This window comes from Desarmillaria tabescens, assembly GCF_030435595.1.
Source record: "Desarmillaria tabescens strain CCBAS 213 chromosome Unknown EV420scaffold_9, whole genome shotgun sequence".
Taxonomy (NCBI): Eukaryota; Fungi; Basidiomycota; class Agaricomycetes; order Agaricales; family Physalacriaceae; genus Desarmillaria; species Desarmillaria tabescens.
Window position 1 is genome coordinate 42681 of NW_026848308.1, and position 21738 is coordinate 64418.

Genomic DNA, 21738 nt, shown 5'->3' on the forward strand with positions numbered 1-21738 from the left:
GATAAGATTGTAAGGTTTGATCCTTCTGAATGGGATCATGAAAGGTCGGCGATATGAAGAGAAAAGAAGAGGCTGAAAAGGTAGCGTACAGTACGAAGCTTCTGACCTGCAGGTGTATACGCGCGTTCATCGCTTCGGCTATCTTGCTGATATTACGGAATAATATCGAATGAGAAACGTGGACGTATGGGTCGCTCCCGGATCTACAAATTCAGCGATGTAAGCATGCCAGATCTGTTTTTCTTTGACTGAGCAAGGAGTCAAGAAGATTGAGAATGTGTCATTGGTCTTCATTTCTGTCACATTATTTTGGCTTCTGCTCGCCAAATTTCACAGGAGGAACAAATATCCACCGTGACTGCATTAATGAGCGGACTAAACGGCAGACGATGAATCGGGACTTACCGTGCGAAGTAACTAGGAACCAGCTCTCCTGATCATTCCAGCCATACACCCTCTTATGTGAAGTCGCTGAGCCTGATTCCGATTAAATCTGCTAGAGACAAATCGTAGAACGCGCCAGATGGAATAGCGGTGGATGTGGTTTGGATGGAAGACTTTGACAGGGATCGGCCCGATTGCCGAATTGATTGGGCCTTCCTATTTGGGACGCCGCCTTTCACCACTCAGTGACCCATGCGAACTGCAAAGTAGTATTTCTCCCGCATTCCTATCAAGGAATTGTCTGTGGGATGAACCAATTTATATCTACTGTGCATGAGCTCAATGTTTTCTCTGGCTTCTCACGTGAAAAATTCCTCTGCAGTTATGGTGTGAGTGTTCCTCTGATACACGAGGCGGAAACTGGCATCTGAAACGGAATGTAGGGCTACAGGAGTAGAGAAGATGTGGTACGTGCTCTGATTTAATTATGGTTCTGTAAATTATGCAAGTAGTGATGGGTTCGTGGCATTATCTCATGTGTGGGTCCGATACCCCATACAAGTTTCACTACAAAAAATGAATGTTCTGCGAATATATGAACCACTTGCAGTAACAGAACTAGCATCAGGTCGTAAAAAATGACATTGATACCGCCCATTATCAATGGGGTTACGTTAGCCTGCTGCGCCTGGATATCCAACCGTCATTCTACGGCGTCTGTCGGCATACAACACACATCATCAACGAATGGCAGGAAGACTTTGCCAGTGGTGCTGTGGCATAAGAAGGTTCTTCTTTGGCTCAGCATATTAATTCAAACAGCGGGAAGCAATAATACTATAAAGATAACGACTCCAGCTATATCTGAGTCGTTAGTGAAGACAAAAGAAATACGTACTAAATCATATATATCCGCCTATTATTCGGCCTGTGTTGATCCGCCACTGGGAGAAATAATTTTCCTAATTCTTTCGATCGGTAGCCCAGGACCTAAGATGGAACAAAACCAGCGATAAGTGCATGGCCCACTATCTTCTCATGCGAGGGAAGAATAATACCTATTTCCACTACTGTGCATCGAGTTCTATTTGTTTGCTTACTGGGATGTCATAAGAGCGCTTTATAATCTATTTACAGTAGATGTTCCGACCCAGCAGGGCCGTTTCTGGCCGGCATAGGATGTTGCTACTTAATCATACACCTTGAGAGTCGGAAAATCGTGACCAGCTGATAACCGTGCTCTCTTAGGACACGTCCTCTGCTTCTCCCCTTTGGAGGTATTTTCCTCTTGAACTGTATATCACGGGTCCTTCGGTTCCCCTCGTGTTCTTTTCACTTCTCTCCATGGGCCACCATACACACGACTTGCCTATGCATTGTCCCTTATCTAGCTCTGGACGCGCCTCAATTGCATGGATCTAGGAGTAAGTATGTAAGATCAGAAGCAACAGATGATAACCTGAAAGACATACTATGGCGAGCACAAAACAAATGGGGCGCATGAATTCTTGGTATTTCATTGTTTTCGAAAAAAAAAGAGCGCCCAATGGCAGGGTATTTATACTGCATTTAGAGTCGTTATATATCTCAGTCTACATCATGATTCAATCAGCATCTTTTTCTGTGGACAATAGGTGACCTATACCTCGACAGGGTTGTCATGGCGTGTGTCGAAGCGTACATGTACTATAATCGCCAAGAATATGTTACTAATCACTACAGTGTGTTATGAGGTATATGAGTAGCTGTAAGTGCGCAAGTGTAGGACCTCCTTCCAGTTGGGATGCCAGTCAGAGTTCCGATTTACGATCGTGTGTGGCACAGCCACATTATCTCCTTTTGGTGACTATCACGTCGAAAGCTCGCAAAACTAAGTACCCCTCGTGCGACATAATCACAAATACTCCTATCGTATATATGTTCCGCGAGTTTCCGATAGCACCTATTCTAGACAAGAAAGACGGATGATGAAAACGAGTTCATGTCAGCGGGATCAGGCGAGTAACGTAGCTGCTTACAACGACAAAATAGGGTAATTAGGTGATGTTCCAAAACCTTCGTATCTGTGCTCATCGACTGTTCCCCGGGATTTTCTTGCAGATGGCATTGTCCCTCATTCCGACGTTCAACTGCATGATTTCACACACATACAGTCAGCTTGGGACATGATTCATGCTATATCCAGTAGACAACGAGCACAAGCCAGTTCGTCAAAAAGGTCAATAAGAAACCGTATGATTACACGTACGTTCTCGTCACGCTAGTAAGCTTATCGTTCTAGATATACTGATATTGTTTCACATTGGCCATTCTTGGGGACGAGACCAATATCGAGCTGCACTCTGTCCATCGAATTTGGCAATGGATCAATGAAAGCCAATACTCATTCCTTTCGCACCCGGAAATCCTCTGCAAGTGTCTCAACGGCCGCGTCAATTGCCTAAATTATCAGCGCCCAAAGTCCAATATGTGCGTTCCCATGGAATTTCTCATTTGCGAGTACTGACTATGCAAATTTCCACCGATTCGAGGACTTGACGCACTTCTGATGGGTTGCACCCCATGTGCAGGGATAAAGGTGACGGGTTCTGGAAAAGTAGCACAGTCACTGGGAATGATGAGACCCACTGGTTCCGATTCTATGAACCCGCAGGCCCCAGTTGATGACATCGACCCGCATACAGCTACCGTCTACTTACTCTCCCCCAAACGGCTACCTGAACTATCGACAAGAACGCATTCATACGCGTGGCACTCGATATCATTCCTTGATTTAATCATATTTCTGCACTTCAACTCCCTTGGCCAAGTATTCATCGATTTTTAATGACTCCGTAAAATCCCCAGACCAATGATTCTCGTTTTCTGCCACGGATATCAGCACGCTATCGCACTACCTCCCTAATGACGATGTGCTTGGCCCTCCATTCGACTTGCCGTCGAATTCACGGATAATGAGGTACTGTGTACCATACGGTAAAACGCACATTGTATGATCTTCCTACGTTTATGAACTTGTCCATGGAGACCTGGACATCTTTTCTCCTCTGCTCATCGTCTTGACGTGGTATTACAACAATGGTGGAGTCGCACTTTTCGTTGATATAGGGATTTCATCCCGCGCGACATTAGTGTCAATTACTAACAGCACGTTCATGACGCTATCTAGAATCGCTTTCCATATTCACTCCCCTGCTCGTATGAACCCTCCTCCAGCATTGAAGCGCTCTCAGGAATCAAAAATCGAAGATATTCTACATCAAAAGTATTCAAAGTATCAACCGGATATGGTGCAATGGCAATCACTACATAGCAACACAAGGTTCAATTCCACGTATCTGGATACCAAAATCGGTTGCCAGTTTTTGTGATTTGTGTATGTTCCCAGAAGCACAGTATAATACCGATTCTCGCACGATTTCGGAGTCACGTTGTTCAGATGTGTTCCACAAGAAAACAGGGAGAAGGAGGAACGAATCATGACGACTTCAAGGTCACTATCCATCTATCGACGTGTTGATATAATACTGCACCGTTTCCGTGTGAGGGGGGGAACTTGCGTGGCTCCAAGCTCTGTACAGCATTCAATTACTATGGTGCACCAGTAAAAACCATTGACACGTCTGGGTTCAATTCGGTGTGCTTGAATTATTCTAGTTTCTTTGTCATGTTTTGCCTCTGTGTAAAACTGACACACTCGCGATCGTGATTCGGAAAGCGGTTTATAAAGATCGTTCAGACATACAATGATAAGGAGCAGGCGCTTGAGTTCAAGTCATGAAGGATATTCATTGAGCCCTTGAGAACAAAGTAAGATCAGTGCTGCCTGGAGGAAAAAACGGAACAACACGGGGCACGAAAAGGCATGTAGATATTCTTGTCCGTTAATGTCCTGGTCCTATATAAACGCATCCAGAGCCAGTTCTGTGTTATTCCAAAACAGCGATATATTACACATTCCCTCAGTTCAGAGTACTCGCTCCGCCCACCCCTTAATGCCAACGGTGTCGTTGAAGAAGGGTGAGCATCTGTACATTTCTATAAAAAGGTCATGTTACGGGAGATAGGAGACACGTGCAAGGAATCGAACCTTGAAAGATTCCGCTGACGGTCTTAACTGCTACACCAAACTCGAGTGTTCTGGGAGATGGGTGTTAATATTTTACAAATTTCCTGGTATAAATTTCGTCAAGCACACACTTGTATAAATAGCAACGCAAAGCGGTAGGTAGAATCAACGCGAAGACACAGAGCTGGCTTGCGCATTGGCAGATGATTGGCCTCAAAAGCCGTCCTGCTCGGGCCGGAATATCCGCGATAACGTGGGAACCTGCACTGCCCTTCTTTTTCAGCAACCACCATGATCAACCAAATCACGTCCCCCGGAGCGTTCCTACACCGCTTTTTCGTTGCAAGCAAGGTCGAGGATACGAAGTTGGACACAGGGTAGTCTAAGCAGTCCACAGGATCACGCAAGTAACGTATCCGTTAGAACATCGAAATAGCTAATTCATGATAGTCTGCAGGCCTTATCCTATCTATATCTGTTGATGTAACGAGTTGAACGGACTGTATGAACGGTACTGCGCTGCATCGACCTGCTTTCATGTGAAATTACGACAAGAACCCTGGTCTATTCAGTTTACTGTGAACCTCATTCGTCCCACAACCTGAGCGCTACGCCACAACTGAGACGTAACGGGACATTAACCACCTAATCAGTTATTGGACGTACATATATACTATTATCGTTCTCCTAAGCTCATTAGATTTACTCATTCCTTGGCAAATGCTGTTCTGTGTTTCGTTTCAGATATTCTCGACGCTGATTGATGATCCTGCTTCTCCGGTGGTCGACTTGAAATTCGTCAACCCTTGCATGATATTGACAGGTTCAAATACACGCCCACTCCTCATTTGTACCCGAGGTGTATTTTTGGGTATGTGCGAACATCATTACACTGCGGGTCACAGGTCACTCATTGTCTAGTGTGTATATGAAGGCACACCATCCACCGGTACTTTGCTTCCTGACCCACAATGCACCTACTCGACCTCCCACACGAATTGCTCTCTCTTATCGTCGACTTCATGGACTGCAAAACCCTCCTCTCTCTCTGTCTTACAGAGAAGCACATCCTTTACGGTATTGCACATCGACTTCTCCAACAGACCGTCACCGTCGTCTTTAACGCCACCACCCAGAAATACTCCCCCAACATATTTTCCTTTGATTTCCGGCGCCTCTCAGCTATCACATCCCTCTCTATACACATCACAGGACCCTTCGATTTTCATCTCGCATCTGCATCTTTTCCCCCGGTATTCACGAGCATGATCAATATCAAACACGTTCATGTGAGCGGCGGATCGGGTCCATTCATTCGCATGATCCTCGAGAATACCATGGCATCTCTCGTCACTCTAGAATTGAACGGCTGTAGTGCGGATCCACAGGACTTTAGTGAGATGATGCCCATCACTATTCGGAAGCTGTGTATATCGCGGTGCGATCCTAATGTGCGATTCCTTCTGGGACCTCTCAGTGTTGAAGAATTGGAAGTCCATGGTCTAGGTTCGTCTCTCTATATCTCGCCTCATTGAAACTGATGAGCTCAATTATAGGGATGGATGGCGAATGCATGTGTATCGGCGTCACCTTACGGCGACTGACAGACGCCCATCTCAATACGCTCAAAAGAATATGTCTTGTTAATATATGCAGGGATGCGGGATGCCGTGATGTCCTGCATTTGATGCGCGTTTTGGAGGTAAGCCCCATTTGTTCTACCTATTATGCAGAGCTAATACGTCTGCAACACAGACCCGCTCGGACAGTTTCTCATCACTGAAGGGGCTCGTTTTAGATTTCCCACTTCCTGAAGATATCATTCCAAAGCTCATCAAGGCGATGTCTGCCTTTCCCGTCCTTAAGGTCTTTCGCATCGTCTCCTGTACGTTTGAGGACGGCGGAGCTAGTAAGGTTCTCCCGTTTTGAATATAGAGCGGTACAACGAAGAATTTGGACGCTCGAGGGTTTATCACATTGCGAGTAGGACGCGTCATCGGATTTGGTACCGTGTGTGTGGCGCATTGAATATGAATCTATGGTTTGAACAGTAGGTGATACTCTTGACAACATTCACCCTCAGCAAGCTGAGATTTCTTTCTATGCAGCTCTCTTAGGCTCGATAAATCCACACACCATTTTTATTTACTTTTGGGTTGCTTGACGATCGGTTTGTAGGATACAGAGTCTGGCCGCATCGTGATTCGTCACGGTTTTGGTAACTCTTAAGGTTCATCTATTTACTCTAACCTCGGTGATTTATCGCTGACAACTAGTCGTTCCAGAGACGATGATCCAGCTCTAATAAGATCAGTCCCGGATCGAGAGTAGCTACCAAAGTCTGTGTAAAACGTCTACACCTTGTGTTATGGATATTGGGTATCCGTTGATTCGGTGCATGAGTCAACATATGCCCATACTCGGCCTTCTCGGTCTTAATACTGACTCGCTCGTACTTTCTATTACTTTCTCTATTCTTCGTACTGATACTAGAATATTATAGAACATTATAGAATAATAATGACTCGAACCTGTCCTTAGTATATAAACTTGTAGATAACATTGTATTAAAAAGCTTCTATCAATCTACTACTTCCAGTACCCTCACACTGCGTGAACCCTCAGTTACGCCTAGCGCTTGCTGAACAACCCATTGGATACGCCTAGCGCTTTCCAATACCAATCCGAAGGTTACGCTTAGCGCTTGCCTTCACCCACGGCCCGTAATAGCTTCGCGCTTACAGGCCTTCTATATCGGTAATTGCTCCGCGCTTACCGGCTACTTCCCTCAGTAATTGCTTCGCGCTTGCTGATTTCCTTTATTTCGCAAACTGGACCACTCAGGTCTCCTCACGAACCCTCGCCGGAATCCAATATATTCTCTAACGACGTACATCATTCCTAATTAATCTTACCTCACTTCGATCACTACTCCTCGCCTCGTGCTCGCATATCCGGATTTCGGCAGATCCATAACATTGGTGGACACATTGGGAACTGAGTATAGGTTCCCGTTTGTTATACCTCATTGCTTGCGAAGCAACGTAGCTTGTACCACTTTGTATTCATCCCCTTTGGCTAAAACAGTTGTTCTGAAATGACCTGGCCAAAATCTTCATTCAGCCCTGACCCCGGTGGGAAATGTCATTCTTGCCGTGCCTGCACTTTCCACAACATGACTCGCCATCAGGAACTGTTTGCTCCCTCCTCTCGGGAAAGGCATACTTGCAGCTCTTTGAATGGTTTGCCCATCAGTCGGACTAATACCAGAAAGAAGCAGTTGCGACGCTCAGATGAAGAATACAGTACTCTCCAAATGAAGCTTCATCCTTTCGACGGACCATTTTCATATGGAACCTTTCACAACGACGAAGAATTCCCTGTTAATATGCGAAACGCTATCTGCACATCCATCCCATCTTTTGAGCTTACACGATCTCCAGCACTCATATCTCGCAAAAGGCGAGCTCTGAGAATACTGAAGAGCAGCTTGAATGTTGACCTCGGACCTAGTCATGCACTTGAAGTCACTTGTGACCAGTATGAGAAGACATTCCGATACGAGTTCGAACTCCTAGAAAGGCTATTGAGACAGACATGGGCCGTTCATATATCAAACGGCAACCTGGGAGTGCGCATCGACTCATCAATCTTCTCCCAGTTACAAGCTGCACTACAACGGCGAAAGCGGGAAGCCAGCCATTCACTTGTTATACACAAGATAGATCTTAATTGTCCTACTTGGGGCCAGGATATCCGCCTTTTTATGACAGAGAATGACTTCGAATTGTACGCCCTCTGTTATCGGGTATCTGTTGAGCATTTTCTGGCAGAAATGGATAATCAGCACGATTGGGAAACCGGAAAACCTTGGCCCACACTTGACGAATGGAGAAAGCATGGCCGAAATCTGACTCACTCAATGCAGACGGTAGCAGAGAAATCAGAACAACTGAAACCCTCAGCCGTCGGACACCATCCTCAAAGCAAAGTGAGCGAATCCTTATTCTCACTCAAGCATAGCCCCGTTCAACCATCAGCGAAGATGCGGGAAATGGGATTCCTGGATAGTCCTTGCAAAATATCCATGAAGGGCGAGACTGAAAGTAAACACCGGCCACAATCTCGACAATCGGCTAGCGGTCCCAACTTCAATGATGAGACTTCTGGTGGTCATAATAGCAATAGGGAATCGAAGGATCTACCTTCCTCTTGGCGATACACAGGGCTAAGCCTTGAAACCGAAGACAATCAATTTGTTGCTTCGAGTAAATCAGCTCTGACCCTTTCATCTGCGTATTTCCAACGACCTGCAAGCCGTACTGTTGGTCCTTGTGACTTGAATGCAATGGCTGCGAAGGAAACCAAGCCTGAGGTTGCTCCTCACAAGTCTCACTTATATACAGATCTGCGAAGAGATGATGGTCACTCAGGAAATGTACGAGACGTGAATCCGACTCATCTGCCTATGAAACCTCAGCCACCTAAAGGTCTCGCTAACAGATCTCTTGAAATATCCCTCACAACTTCGACGCCTCCTCCCATGCTGAAGGTTCCTTCCGCCATTGGTTCGAAGCCGTCGAAAGGGGGAGTGAATCAGTGTATATTTCCAGAAGGAATTGTGGCTCAGGCACAGAAGAGTGAGACGGAAGCTACAAAGGATGATAACCATACCATACTGAAAAGATCGACACCTACGGGTCAAACTGCGAACTCCCGTTCAACTATGAACCGTATCGATGAGCCAGGAGACGTTTCATTCAAGGACATAATGAGGGACGAAGGACGGCCTCAATCCCAGCATAATCATGAATCTGCCAACATTCCCGAGCTCGGCAACGAGACTTCCAATCGTCGTAATACTAGCAACTGTAATCTGGAGGATGTGCCTTCCTCTCTGAGATATACAGGACGAAATCTCCAAACCGAAGACAATCAATTTGTTACTTCGAGTAAGTCAGCATCGGCACACCTTCAATCGGCTGCGAGCCACACCTCCGGTACTTGCAACCTCGCCGCAGTAGCTGCCATGGAAATCAAGCCGGCAACTGCACATCATGATTCTCAGCTGCATACAGAACTGCAAAATGACAGTCAGTCAGCGAAATCATGCAACGCAATCCCAACTCACCTGCCTCCTAGACCTAATTTCCGGCCACCTACAGGCCCCGGTAACGGATCTCTTGATACCTCCCTCGTATGTTCAACAAATGTTCCCACGAGCATTACCATGTCGAAACCTCATCTTGCTGCCGGATTCAAACCATCGAAAGGAGAACAAAACCAGTACATACTTCCGGAAGCCGATACGACTCGAGCACAGCAGAGCAAGAGGGATGCTATGAAAGAACGGAACTGTATGGCACCGAAAACACCGAAACCCGTGTGCCAGATAGTCGATTCCATGGAGGGGAAACTCATTGTAGCCCGAGCCGGAAAAGAGAAGAGGCTAAGTCGAAAAATGAGACGGGCTTTAGAAAGAGAACAGAAAACGCGCAGGGAGCCAGAAGCAGCATTCTCAGAAGTCTCGGTAACTGGACAGGAGTCAACTGAACGGCTCGGAGATACCACACCAGGTACGGATTTCGGTGCAGTATCTTTGCAGCACAGGTTTCCGGAGAAAACTGAATACGACCAATTAAGTCAGAATACTCAACTGAAAGCCTGTTCAAATGACGCACCCGGTTCCATTATTGTCATTCCTGTCACCATCCTTCCAACTCTCGCTTCCGAAAATGCTCAAGCGAGCCTGTTCGTGCATTCAGGTGTTGCGCTGCCGGATATTGATCCATGTGATGGCATAGTTGAACAACATAATGACAAGACATCGGAATCGAAAGCAAGAAGGATAATTGTGGAAAAAGCAGCTTCCACAAGTAGCAAAATATGTGAGTCGGAAGGAAACCAGCACGTCGGGCCAATAAGGGGACTTGAAGATCAGATTTGGGATCCGGGTTTAAACATGCGATGCGAGGTCCAAATCAGGATCACATTGAATATCAACGAAGGAAAGAACGAAGGAACATCGAATCAATGCCAGAACCTAGACGCAATCTCGAGAGTAAATGGATTAATCGCGGAATCGACGAGACGGCGATATCAAGGGGCCCATCATCAATATCATCCCTATTTTGGAAAGGGTTCCCAGGAACCGGCACACGCCGATTCCCAACTTCGCCGCATGAAGTCTTGGCCCTCTTGGGCTCCCTCTAATCGCATGTCACCCGAACGACATCCTGACGTCTCTGGCGACAGAAACCATTTCGAAGTTACTGTAAAAGTTGACTCACGACATTTATCCGCAGATTCACTTGCAGTGCCAGATCAAGCTCAAAATGCGAATTTCAACCTAATCCTTGACTCATCTGGCAGCGAGAAGTCTGTACGCAATGAGATTCCCGAATTTGATGAACCTTGCCCTCCATATGTGCAGGGTGTGGGATAATCTTTACTTCCATGTGTTCGAAGTTACAGTTGTGACCGACAACCACGGAACATTCAAATCCATAAGGTTTGCTTTTCTAATTCTTCAATTTTTCTTTCCCTTTGCCTCATTCAGGCATATGTAGACTGGGGGGGCTGTTATGGATATTGGGTATCCGTTGATTCGGTGCATGAGTCAACATATGCCCATACTCGGCCTTCTCGGTCTTAATACTGACTCGCTCGTACTTTCTATTACTTTCTCTATTCTTCGTACTGATACTAGAATATTATAGAACATTATAGAATAATAATGACTCGAACCTGTCCTTAGTATATAAACTTGTAGATAACATTGTATTAAAAAGCTTCTATCAATCTACTACTTCCAGTACCCTCACACTGCGTGAACCCTCAGTTACGCCTAGCGCTTGCTGAACAACCCATTGGATACGCCTAGCGCTTTCCAATACCAATCCGAAGGTTACGCTTAGCGCTTGCCTTCACCCACGGCCCGTAATAGCTTCGCGCTTACAGGCCTTCTATATCGGTAATTGCTCCGCGCTTACCGGCTACTTCCCTCAGTAATTGCTTCGCGCTTGCTGATTTCCTTTATTTCGCAAACTGGACCACTCAGGTCTCCTCACGAACCCTCGCCGGAATCCAATATATTCTCTAACGACGTACATCATTCCTAATTAATCTTACCTCACTTCGATCACTACTCCTCGCCTCGTGCTCGCATATCCGGATTTCGGCAGATCCATAACATTGGTGGACACATTGGGAACTGAGTATAGGTTCCCGTTTGTTATACCTCATTGCTTGCGAAGCAACGTAGCTTGTACCACTTTGTATTCATCCCCTTTGGCTAAAACAGTTGTTCTGAAATGACCTGGCCAAAATCTTCATTCAGCCCTGACCCCGGTGGGAAATGTCATTCTTGCCGTGCCTGCACTTTCCACAACATGACTCGCCATCAGGAACTGTTTGCTCCCTCCTCTCGGGAAAGGCATACTTGCAGCTCTTTGAATGGTTTGCCCATCAGTCGGACTAATACCAGAAAGAAGCAGTTGCGACGCTCAGATGAAGAATACAGTACTCTCCAAATGAAGCTTCATCCTTTCGACGGACCATTTTCATATGGAACCTTTCACAACGACGAAGAATTCCCTGTTAATATGCGAAACGCTATCTGCACATCCATCCCATCTTTTGAGCTTACACGATCTCCAGCACTCATATCTCGCAAAAGGCGAGCTCTGAGAATACTGAAGAGCAGCTTGAATGTTGACCTCGGACCTAGTCATGCACTTGAAGTCACTTGTGACCAGTATGAGAAGACATTCCGATACGAGTTCGAACTCCTAGAAAGGCTATTGAGACAGACATGGGCCGTTCATATATCAAACGGCAACCTGGGAGTGCGCATCGACTCATCAATCTTCTCCCAGTTACAAGCTGCACTACAACGGCGAAAGCGGGAAGCCAGCCATTCACTTGTTATACACAAGATAGATCTTAATTGTCCTACTTGGGGCCAGGATATCCGCCTTTTTATGACAGAGAATGACTTCGAATTGTACGCCCTCTGTTATCGGGTATCTGTTGAGCATTTTCTGGCAGAAATGGATAATCAGCACGATTGGGAAACCGGAAAACCTTGGCCCACACTTGACGAATGGAGAAAGCATGGCCGAAATCTGACTCACTCAATGCAGACGGTAGCAGAGAAATCAGAACAACTGAAACCCTCAGCCGTCGGACACCATCCTCAAAGCAAAGTGAGCGAATCCTTATTCTCACTCAAGCATAGCCCCGTTCAACCATCAGCGAAGATGCGGGAAATGGGATTCCTGGATAGTCCTTGCAAAATATCCATGAAGGGCGAGACTGAAAGTAAACACCGGCCACAATCTCGACAATCGGCTAGCGGTCCCAACTTCAATGATGAGACTTCTGGTGGTCATAATAGCAATAGGGAATCGAAGGATCTACCTTCCTCTTGGCGATACACAGGGCTAAGCCTTGAAACCGAAGACAATCAATTTGTTGCTTCGAGTAAATCAGCTCTGACCCTTTCATCTGCGTATTTCCAACGACCTGCAAGCCGTACTGTTGGTCCTTGTGACTTGAATGCAATGGCTGCGAAGGAAACCAAGCCTGAGGTTGCTCCTCACAAGTCTCACTTATATACAGATCTGCGAAGAGATGATGGTCACTCAGGAAATGTACGAGACGTGAATCCGACTCATCTGCCTATGAAACCTCAGCCACCTAAAGGTCTCGCTAACAGATCTCTTGAAATATCCCTCACAACTTCGACGCCTCCTCCCATGCTGAAGGTTCCTTCCGCCATTGGTTCGAAGCCGTCGAAAGGGGGAGTGAATCAGTGTATATTTCCAGAAGGAATTGTGGCTCAGGCACAGAAGAGTGAGACGGAAGCTACAAAGGATGATAACCATACCATACTGAAAAGATCGACACCTACGGGTCAAACTGCGAACTCCCGTTCAACTATGAACCGTATCGATGAGCCAGGAGACGTTTCATTCAAGGACATAATGAGGGACGAAGGACGGCCTCAATCCCAGCATAATCATGAATCTGCCAACATTCCCGAGCTCGGCAACGAGACTTCCAATCGTCGTAATACTAGCAACTGTAATCTGGAGGATGTGCCTTCCTCTCTGAGATATACAGGACGAAATCTCCAAACCGAAGACAATCAATTTGTTACTTCGAGTAAGTCAGCATCGGCACACCTTCAATCGGCTGCGAGCCACACCTCCGGTACTTGCAACCTCGCCGCAGTAGCTGCCATGGAAATCAAGCCGGCAACTGCACATCATGATTCTCAGCTGCATACAGAACTGCAAAATGACAGTCAGTCAGCGAAATCATGCAACGCAATCCCAACTCACCTGCCTCCTAGACCTAATTTCCGGCCACCTACAGGCCCCGGTAACGGATCTCTTGATACCTCCCTCGTATGTTCAACAAATGTTCCCACGAGCATTACCATGTCGAAACCTCATCTTGCTGCCGGATTCAAACCATCGAAAGGAGAACAAAACCAGTACATACTTCCGGAAGCCGATACGACTCGAGCACAGCAGAGCAAGAGGGATGCTATGAAAGAACGGAACTGTATGGCACCGAAAACACCGAAACCCGTGTGCCAGATAGTCGATTCCATGGAGGGGAAACTCATTGTAGCCCGAGCCGGAAAAGAGAAGAGGCTAAGTCGAAAAATGAGACGGGCTTTAGAAAGAGAACAGAAAACGCGCAGGGAGCCAGAAGCAGCATTCTCAGAAGTCTCGGTAACTGGACAGGAGTCAACTGAACGGCTCGGAGATACCACACCAGGTACGGATTTCGGTGCAGTATCTTTGCAGCACAGGTTTCCGGAGAAAACTGAATACGACCAATTAAGTCAGAATACTCAACTGAAAGCCTGTTTCAAATGACGCACCCGGTTCCATTATTGTCATTCCTGTCACCATCCTTCCAACTCTCGCTTCCGAAAATGCTCAAGCGAGCCTGTTCGTGCATTCAGGTGTTGCGCTGCCGGATATTGATCCATGTGATGGCATAGTTGAACAACATAATGACAAGACATCGGAATCGAAAGCAAGAAGGATAATTGTGGAAAAAGCAGCTTCCACAAGTAGCAAAATATGTGAGTCGGAAGGAAACCAGCACGTCGGGCCAATAAGGGGACTTGAAGATCAGATTTGGGATCCGGGTTTAAACATGCGATGCGAGGTCCAAATCAGGATCACATTGAATATCAACGAAGGAAAGAACGAAGGAACATCGAATCAATGCCAGAACCTAGACGCAATCTCGAGAGTAAATGGATTAATCGCGGAATCGACGAGACGGCGATATCAAGGGGCCCATCATCAATATCATCCCTATTTTGGAAAGGGTTCCCAGGAACCGGCACACGCCGATTCCCAACTTCGCCGCATGAAGTCTTGGCCCTCTTGGGCTCCCTCTAATCGCATGTCACCCGAACGACATCCTGACGTCTCTGGCGACAGAAACCATTTCGAAGTTACTGTAAAAGTTGACTCACGACATTTATCCGCAGATTCACTTGCAGTGCCAGATCAAGCTCAAAATGCGAATTTCAACCTAATCCTTGACTCATCTGGCAGCGAGAAGTCTGTACGCAATGAGATTCCCGAATTTGATGAACCTTGCCCTCCATATGTGCAGGGTGTGGGATAATCTTTACTTCCATGTGTTCGAAGTTACAGTTGTGACCGACAACCACGGAACATTCAAATCCATAAGGTTTGCTTTTCTAATTCTTCAATTTTTCTTTCCCTTTGCCTCATTCAGGCATATGTAGACTGGGGGGGCTGTTATGGATATTGGGTATCCGTTGATTCGGTGCATGAGTCAACATATGCCCATACTCGGCCTTCTCGGTCTTAATACTGACTCGCTCGTACTTTCTATTACTTTCTCTATTCTTCGTACTGATACTAGAATATTATAGAACATTATAGAATAATAATGACTCGAACCTGTCCTTAGTATATAAACTTGTAGATAACATTGTATTAAAAAGCTTCTATCAATCTACTACTTCCAGTACCCTCACACTGCGTGAACCCTCAGTTACGCCTAGCGCTTGCTGAACAACCCATTGGATACGCCTAGCGCTTTCCAATACCAATCCGAAGGTTACGCTTAGCGCTTGCCTTCACCCACGGCCCGTAATAGCTTCGCGCTTACAGGCCTTCTATATCGGTAATTGCTCCGCGCTTACCGGCTACTTCCCTCAGTAATTGCTTCGCGCTTGCTGATTTCCTTTATTTCGCAAACTGGACCACTCAGGTCTCCTCACGAACCCTCGCCGGAATCCAATATATTCTCTAACGACGTACATCATTCCTAATTAATCTTACCTCACTTCGATCACTACTCCTCGCCTCGTGCTCGCATATCCGGATTTCGGCAGATCCATAACACCTTGAACTATAAATGCAACAGAGAACTCGCAGGTCCCATACATGGGGCGCACATTATTCTCGTGTAAAACGTGAACGAAGACTCACATGAACGAAACAAAAAATGTGCATTCCTAAACTCGTGTTCCACTGAACGTATCGGGCATGTCAAAGACTTCACGGTGAACCCGTGCCAAAACAGACTCGTGGAAAAGTAATTTCGAATATGGGGGAATCGAACCCATGGTAACTAAAGTATGTCCATTAAACCATAAACGAATGTGATATTGGGGAGTTACACGTTAACACAACAAGTATCGTATAGCCCGAACTGTGAATTTAATCTGGGGGATCAGATGAAATAACTTACGTGGTATGACGACCTGCCTAAAATGAATCATTCGCTATGGAAAGCTCTTACGTACCACCACGAGAAGGACATGGAGGAAGAAAGGTATACATTCCTGATACTAATAGCATTTTTCCTTCAGAAAAAGCGCGACCACTGAAGGAAGGGCAGCAGTTCGTTTCCAGATTTACCGTCCTTTTCACCCAGCAATCAAATCACTCCTTCCGTACATCGTTCACCAAGTATCTAGTTGGAAGCAAATGGTCTCAAACCTTATGCGCAGAACAAATTTTCGACGTGTCCTGAAACAAAATGTTTAAACTAAAGGATGAAGATCTCTCTAGGTATTTAGATATGGGGAGTCGAACCCCAAAGCACCACATGGAAGTGAGATAACATTGGCCACTACACCAGTATTCTGCTACCTTGCACTCTAAACTTATCCGTCTTCTACGCCGTCGCATGCCTCATTATCCCACAGCCATTCATCGAATGAAACCCTCTTCCTCCCGCCGAAAAATCTTTCCGGCAGTTTCCGATTAACCCGCATGCAAGATGAGTACCGCTCATCAGTTTCATTCTACTTCCATCGTTCGGACATGGTATAGCCTACATGCCATCGTGGCGTTTAGCAGCTACGGGGGTCGATTCCCCAATCTGAACTCCGAAATGAAGAACTCATTTCATATTTTTTTTGCTTCTTTCTTTATTCATAGCCCAGAGAAACGGCCTTACAATCCAATGGAGAGATTCGGCATGGGCGCTTATGTCCCTTGGCAGAAGCTTGATGTGGATACGTAACTGGGATACCACTGTAGAGTTGGAGGAGATGGCTGCCCACGATAGTTACAAAGAGATTCACGGGAGGAATGGTCGAGTCGGTGGATCTCAGGGCACTTCAGGGAGTAGGGAATGACGATGGGGTCAATGTAGATGCGGATAACAGAGGCGAGTGAAACTGAACGCATACACAGAGAGGTAGCGTGAGAGGAGCAGGCGGGTCGTTCAGATACGCCTTCTTGCACTTGGAAGTGGTTGGACGAGGGTTATTTGTTCCCTCCATCCACCGTGTATTGACCATCTACCACGACGCTCGACAGTTCCATGGCGCGTACAATCAGGTCGTAAGTGATAGAAAGGTATGCTAAATGGGGGATTTGTGCTGAGCATTTCTGGGTAACCAATGAGCGCTCGATGTAATACAGAAAGAAACGCCAGACGCACCATATTCCTGCATGCACGTGTCAGAAGTTCCTTCAATTAGCCCACGACGCGCTATCCACAGTTACCGGTCGCATTTCCCAGTACACCTGTGCTGGAATGGCGGCATATATGCGCCCTCCCATCGATTCGGCAGAGGAGGCCGGGGCCGAGGCCATTCGAAATGCAGTTGTAAGGAAATGAAGACGGAGAGTTTCAAGAAGGGACGGGAAGTCGTGACGAACGATGGTGGCGGAAGGAGAGCATCATCGGCAATTTCCGGCTCTGTTTGCATTTCGTCTCTACCACTTCACCCGACCCATGTTCCCGTAACTATTGACCACAACGAAGCTAGTGACATTCATTTCCCTCGTTTGCTGTAGCACCACATGGAGCTAATATTGTGACCTGGTTCTTTGTCGCGACTCGCTTCTGGACATCGCGCCCCTGTCTGCATTCTCTGCACCGGTATCTAAGAACCTTCTCGCGCTATTACCGAACCGTTTCTGCTGCTCAGCATATCATCATCTGTAAACATGTATTCGTCTCTCTGTAGTGTCGGAATTCCATTATGACGGGGTTCTCTAACGAAAAGCACAAGTTATTACAGCTCCACCCGCATTAGCAGAACATGACCTTGTTTACACCCCTCGTCCCTTCTCAAAGCGAAGAAATCGATATATTTTGGCGGTGATGGTGAGTACGTAGCCCCAGTTCGACTTGTTATGATTTCTTGGGGATGTCTGAATAATCACAGTGAGGAGAACTCGCAGTGTGAGGGTCAGATGACGTTTCGTTATGAGATGATGTAGTCACCATGTGAGGTTCGAGTACCCATATTAGAGTGAATGGCCAGAAGTGCGTACATTCTTTTTTTTTCCATCCAAGGACTGCGTGTCATTGGGCATTGACAACCGAGCCTTGTCACGAAACCGGACACATTGAAGGAATGACGCAGTTCGTCTCAGGATTCCACATCCTTTCAAGAGGGACGGATAATACAAGCATTCTATGACCCGAAACCGAATACAGGGTAGTTAATCCAAAGCAACCACGTACCCGTCAGCGATTTCCTCTAGCATGGCATGACATGGTTGGAAAGAAAAATTTATACACTCAAAAGCGGAAACATTTCCCCATACTCAGATATAGGGAGTTGAACCCCAAATTACCGTGTGGAAGTGTTTCCACTACACCAGTATTCTGCTACCTAAGAATCAAAATATGATCTGATCCCCAAGGTTGACCTTCCGATGAAATCAGTGCATAATCATAACCATGGGAAGAGATTGTTGGTGAAATGGAAAGAGGATTTATTTCTGCCACGATAAGTAACCACAATCCACCTCCCCTCAATCTCCCACGCTGTCGCCTGTCTCATTATCCCAATGCCATCCTGCACTACGCTTGAATCATGTCCTCTTCCTCTTCTGAAAAGTTATTTGAGCAAGGCCACACGGAGGATGACTGAAAACAGAACCTCAAAGGGTATCACTTCTCATTCTCATTCCATATCCATCGTTCGGACATGGCATAGCACACACGCGGCATCTGCAGGGGTTCAAATCCCCTATTCGAACTTATGTTGATATTGTATGAGATTATTTCTTGTTTTCTTCTTCATTGCCTTGCCGCCTCAGGGCCAGGTCCCGGGAATCTCATATGTTTTGTGGAACGTTTTCCGAGACCTCTGCGATTAAGCATTAGAATTCTAAGCTTCAGCTCGACGGTGCAAAGCCATATATTCAACAGCATACATCCACTCTTTACCTTCATTAGATACCCATTCCGATATAGTCTGAAGGATAACACTGCCTCCCCAGTTCAGGGTTCGAGTCCCAGTATCCGAATTCCTGTCTATGAAGCCTTCAAGCAAATTTTTGTGCAAGTAGAAGAGCGTGTGCTTTCTGTCTTGCGGCCAATTGAAAAGTGGTTTCTACTTTGCTCTCTTCCCATGTCCATCATCGTTTGATCGTTACAAGAATACATGCCAATAAACAGTAGCGTCGGGTTGGAAATGCATGTGAGTCGCTCCCTGTGTGATCAAGAGACTCGCTCATATGACTGTGGTTCTTCACAAGTGACTCTGCATAGACCACTCTGTTACCTGGTACCTACCGTATCGTTTTCACATGCTTGGATATGGCGTAAAGGCTAACATTGCCTGAGAAGCTGCAGGGTTCGATTCCACATTTCCGAATGTTGTCCTACAGCAAATTTTTATATGGGCGGAAATTACGCAGTCGAGTACAAAGATGAATTCACAATTCATGACCATGATGAACTGGCCATTTATTTCATTTTGTCCCACTGCTGCGTTTCCGAAAATCTCTCTATCCTTACGCACATAAACACCCATATAGCCCTCCACACCGTTTCCGTCGCTCGCCCCAACATCAAGCGTATAATGTATAGGTACCGTGAAGCGGCCTCTAATCTAGGCATGATGGTATTCATAGGTAGGACCATGCGAGGTGAAATGGAACAGACAGGCTTGGATATGCATGTGTCCGTTCTTCGACAGCAGCTCATCACTGGGATGACGGAGGAAGCAGTCCGTGAAGGCTATGTAGGAAACCCTTCTCCATAGAATAGATTTTCAGTTATCTCAAGTTTACGTGGAAGCTGTATTTCGATGCGTCCTAAAACAAAATTTATAGACTAAAAGACGAAGATATCTGTTGCTATTCAGATATAGGGAGTTGAACCCCAAAGTATCACCTGGAAGTGCGATAACGTTGGCCACTACACAATGAGTCTGCTACCTTTCAGGACCTAGGGACAAAACTTATCCATCCTCTGCACAGCCGCCACCGTCTATTTCATTAACCTACCACCATCCCTCGATTCAAGCCCTGTTCTCTCTTCCGAAAAGTCTTTCGGGAAGTTTCCAACTAAACTACATGGTGACGCAAGACGGGTACTACTTGTCAGTCCCATCGTTCGGACATGACATAGCCTGCATATCTAGCAGCAGGGGTTCGATTCCCCACGTCTGACCTTGGAGTAGAACATCGCTTCCCATTTGTTGTTGTTTTTTTTTATTCACAGCCCAGGCGGTGGTAATCATGGAACGTCCACCGACTCCCCATGCTTCAGCTTAATGGTACAAAGTCATACTCACCTTGTATTTCAGCACATATGATAGGATTTACTCATAATTTTTCCGCTCGTAGATAGTCTGAAGGTTAACACTGCTCCCCCGGTTCAGGGTTCGATTCCCAGTATCGGAATATCGATGTCATGTTACAGAATTTTTGCGCAACACAATTGAAGAAACAAAAGATTTTCTCTCTTACACTGTTTGTAGGAGCCTCCTCATCGTCTAATATAGTCCTAACATCGAGATTTTGCACCCTTATGAAAGATGTCTGTCAATCGAAGACTTTCCAATGAACAGCAGGAATTCACATCGTCCGAATGGAATCCCATCCCTTAGCATTGGGTAAGGGACGCTTGTGGCGTATTCGCTAGAGTGTACGGAAGATAGGGGTTCGATTCCCTGTACCCCAATAAAATCAGGCCAAATACAACAAGTTTTGCCCCACAGACGAGTGCACATCACGATCCATGCACACTGGCACTGACACCAGTTTCTCTTGGAAGAACAAATGCATATTACGTAGGTATTATATTTCTCTTCTCCGCTTACTCTCTGTCCCCACGTCGAGGACACATCCTGCACGAGAGAATTCCTCGTCGTCCCACAATATCTACCATTCCCTCCACACCGCAAATAAAACGTATGCACCCACATCCTTCCCACATCATACCCCCTTTTTCTATCCCTCGTGCTACGTGCAGGAACCCGGAAACCTACACATGACGTTATTCGTACGGACGGAGGTAGGATCCCATAGAGGAGAATAGGCTTCAGGCCGAAGAGTCATCCAATCAACAGAGAGATTTGGTGTGGGCGCTTCTATTCTTCGGCAGAAACTTGATGTGGATACGTAACCGAGATCCCGTCATAGAACTGGAGGAGGAAGCGACCCGCAATGGCAATGAAGAGATGCACAGGAGGAAGGGTCAGGTCGGTGGAGTTCAGAGCATATAGGGAAGCAGGGAATGAGGACGGGTCAAGGTAGATGCGGACAGCGGACGCGAGTGAAACTACGTGCATTGACAGAGCGGCGACGTGAAAGAAGCATGCAGATCGCTCCGGTACGCCTTTTAGAAAGCAGTCGCACGTCTGTGAAGCAACGATTACTCTTCAAAGCAAGGGATATTCGCTCCTTCCATCCACGGTGTATCGACCATCTGAGTCAGTGCTCGACAATTCCATGGCGCAACGATTGAACAGAGGATAATCAGAATAAGGACGACGGTGACGCGTACAATCAGGT

At 46.3% G+C, this 21738-nt stretch overlaps 4 protein-coding genes across 4 annotated transcripts; all 4 read left to right on the forward strand.

The window, feature by feature from the left end:
* The first annotated feature begins 5122 nt into the window (after positions 1–5122).
* EV420DRAFT_1180033 (uncharacterized protein) lies at positions 5123–6461 on the forward strand. Its single transcript, XM_060466220.1, has 4 exons — positions 5123–5324; positions 5388–5959; positions 6010–6155; positions 6209–6461. Exons 2-4 carry the CDS (start codon positions 5425–5427, stop codon positions 6380–6382), a joined length of 855 nt encoding a protein of 284 aa, XP_060333862.1. The 5' UTR covers positions 5123–5324; positions 5388–5424; the 3' UTR covers positions 6383–6461.
* Positions 6462–7628: 1167 nt separating this feature from the next.
* EV420DRAFT_1761545 (uncharacterized protein) lies at positions 7629–10898 on the forward strand (the record flags this gene model as incomplete). The annotated part of the gene is made up of 1 exon (XM_060480663.1): positions 7629–10898. One exon carries the CDS (start codon positions 7629–7631, stop codon positions 10896–10898), a length of 3270 nt encoding a protein of 1089 aa, XP_060333863.1.
* A 946-nt stretch (positions 10899–11844) lies between these two features.
* Positions 11845–15276, forward strand: EV420DRAFT_1745736 (uncharacterized protein; the record flags this gene model as incomplete). Its single annotated transcript, XM_060480146.1, has 4 exons — positions 11845–14245; positions 14436–15048; positions 15104–15181; positions 15240–15276. The coding sequence occupies 4 exons, from the start codon at positions 11845–11847 to the stop codon at positions 15274–15276; spliced, it is 3129 nt and encodes a 1042-aa protein (XP_060333864.1).
* A 959-nt stretch (positions 15277–16235) lies between these two features.
* Positions 16236–17588, forward strand: EV420DRAFT_1477003 (uncharacterized protein; the record flags this gene model as incomplete). Its single annotated transcript, XM_060469379.1, has 5 exons — positions 16236–16297; positions 16545–16579; positions 16909–17069; positions 17167–17316; positions 17478–17588. 5 exons carry the CDS (start codon positions 16236–16238, stop codon positions 17586–17588), a joined length of 519 nt encoding a protein of 172 aa, XP_060333865.1.
* Between the last annotated feature and the right edge of the window lie 4150 nt (positions 17589–21738).

What these genes read in the sequence shown, in the direction of transcription:
- EV420DRAFT_1180033 (XM_060466220.1), top strand. Translation starts at nt 5,425, where the DNA reads ATGCACCTACTCGACCTCCCACACGAATTGCTCTCTCTTATCGTCGAC. An exon ending in ATTGGAAGTCCATGGTCTAG is followed by an intron (nt 5,960 to 6,009) that starts GTTCGTCTCTCT and finishes GCTCAATTATAG; the next exon opens with GGATGGATGGCGAATGCATG. An exon ending in ATTTGATGCGCGTTTTGGAG is followed by an intron (nt 6,156 to 6,208) that starts GTAAGCCCCATT and finishes TCTGCAACACAG; the next exon opens with ACCCGCTCGGACAGTTTCTC.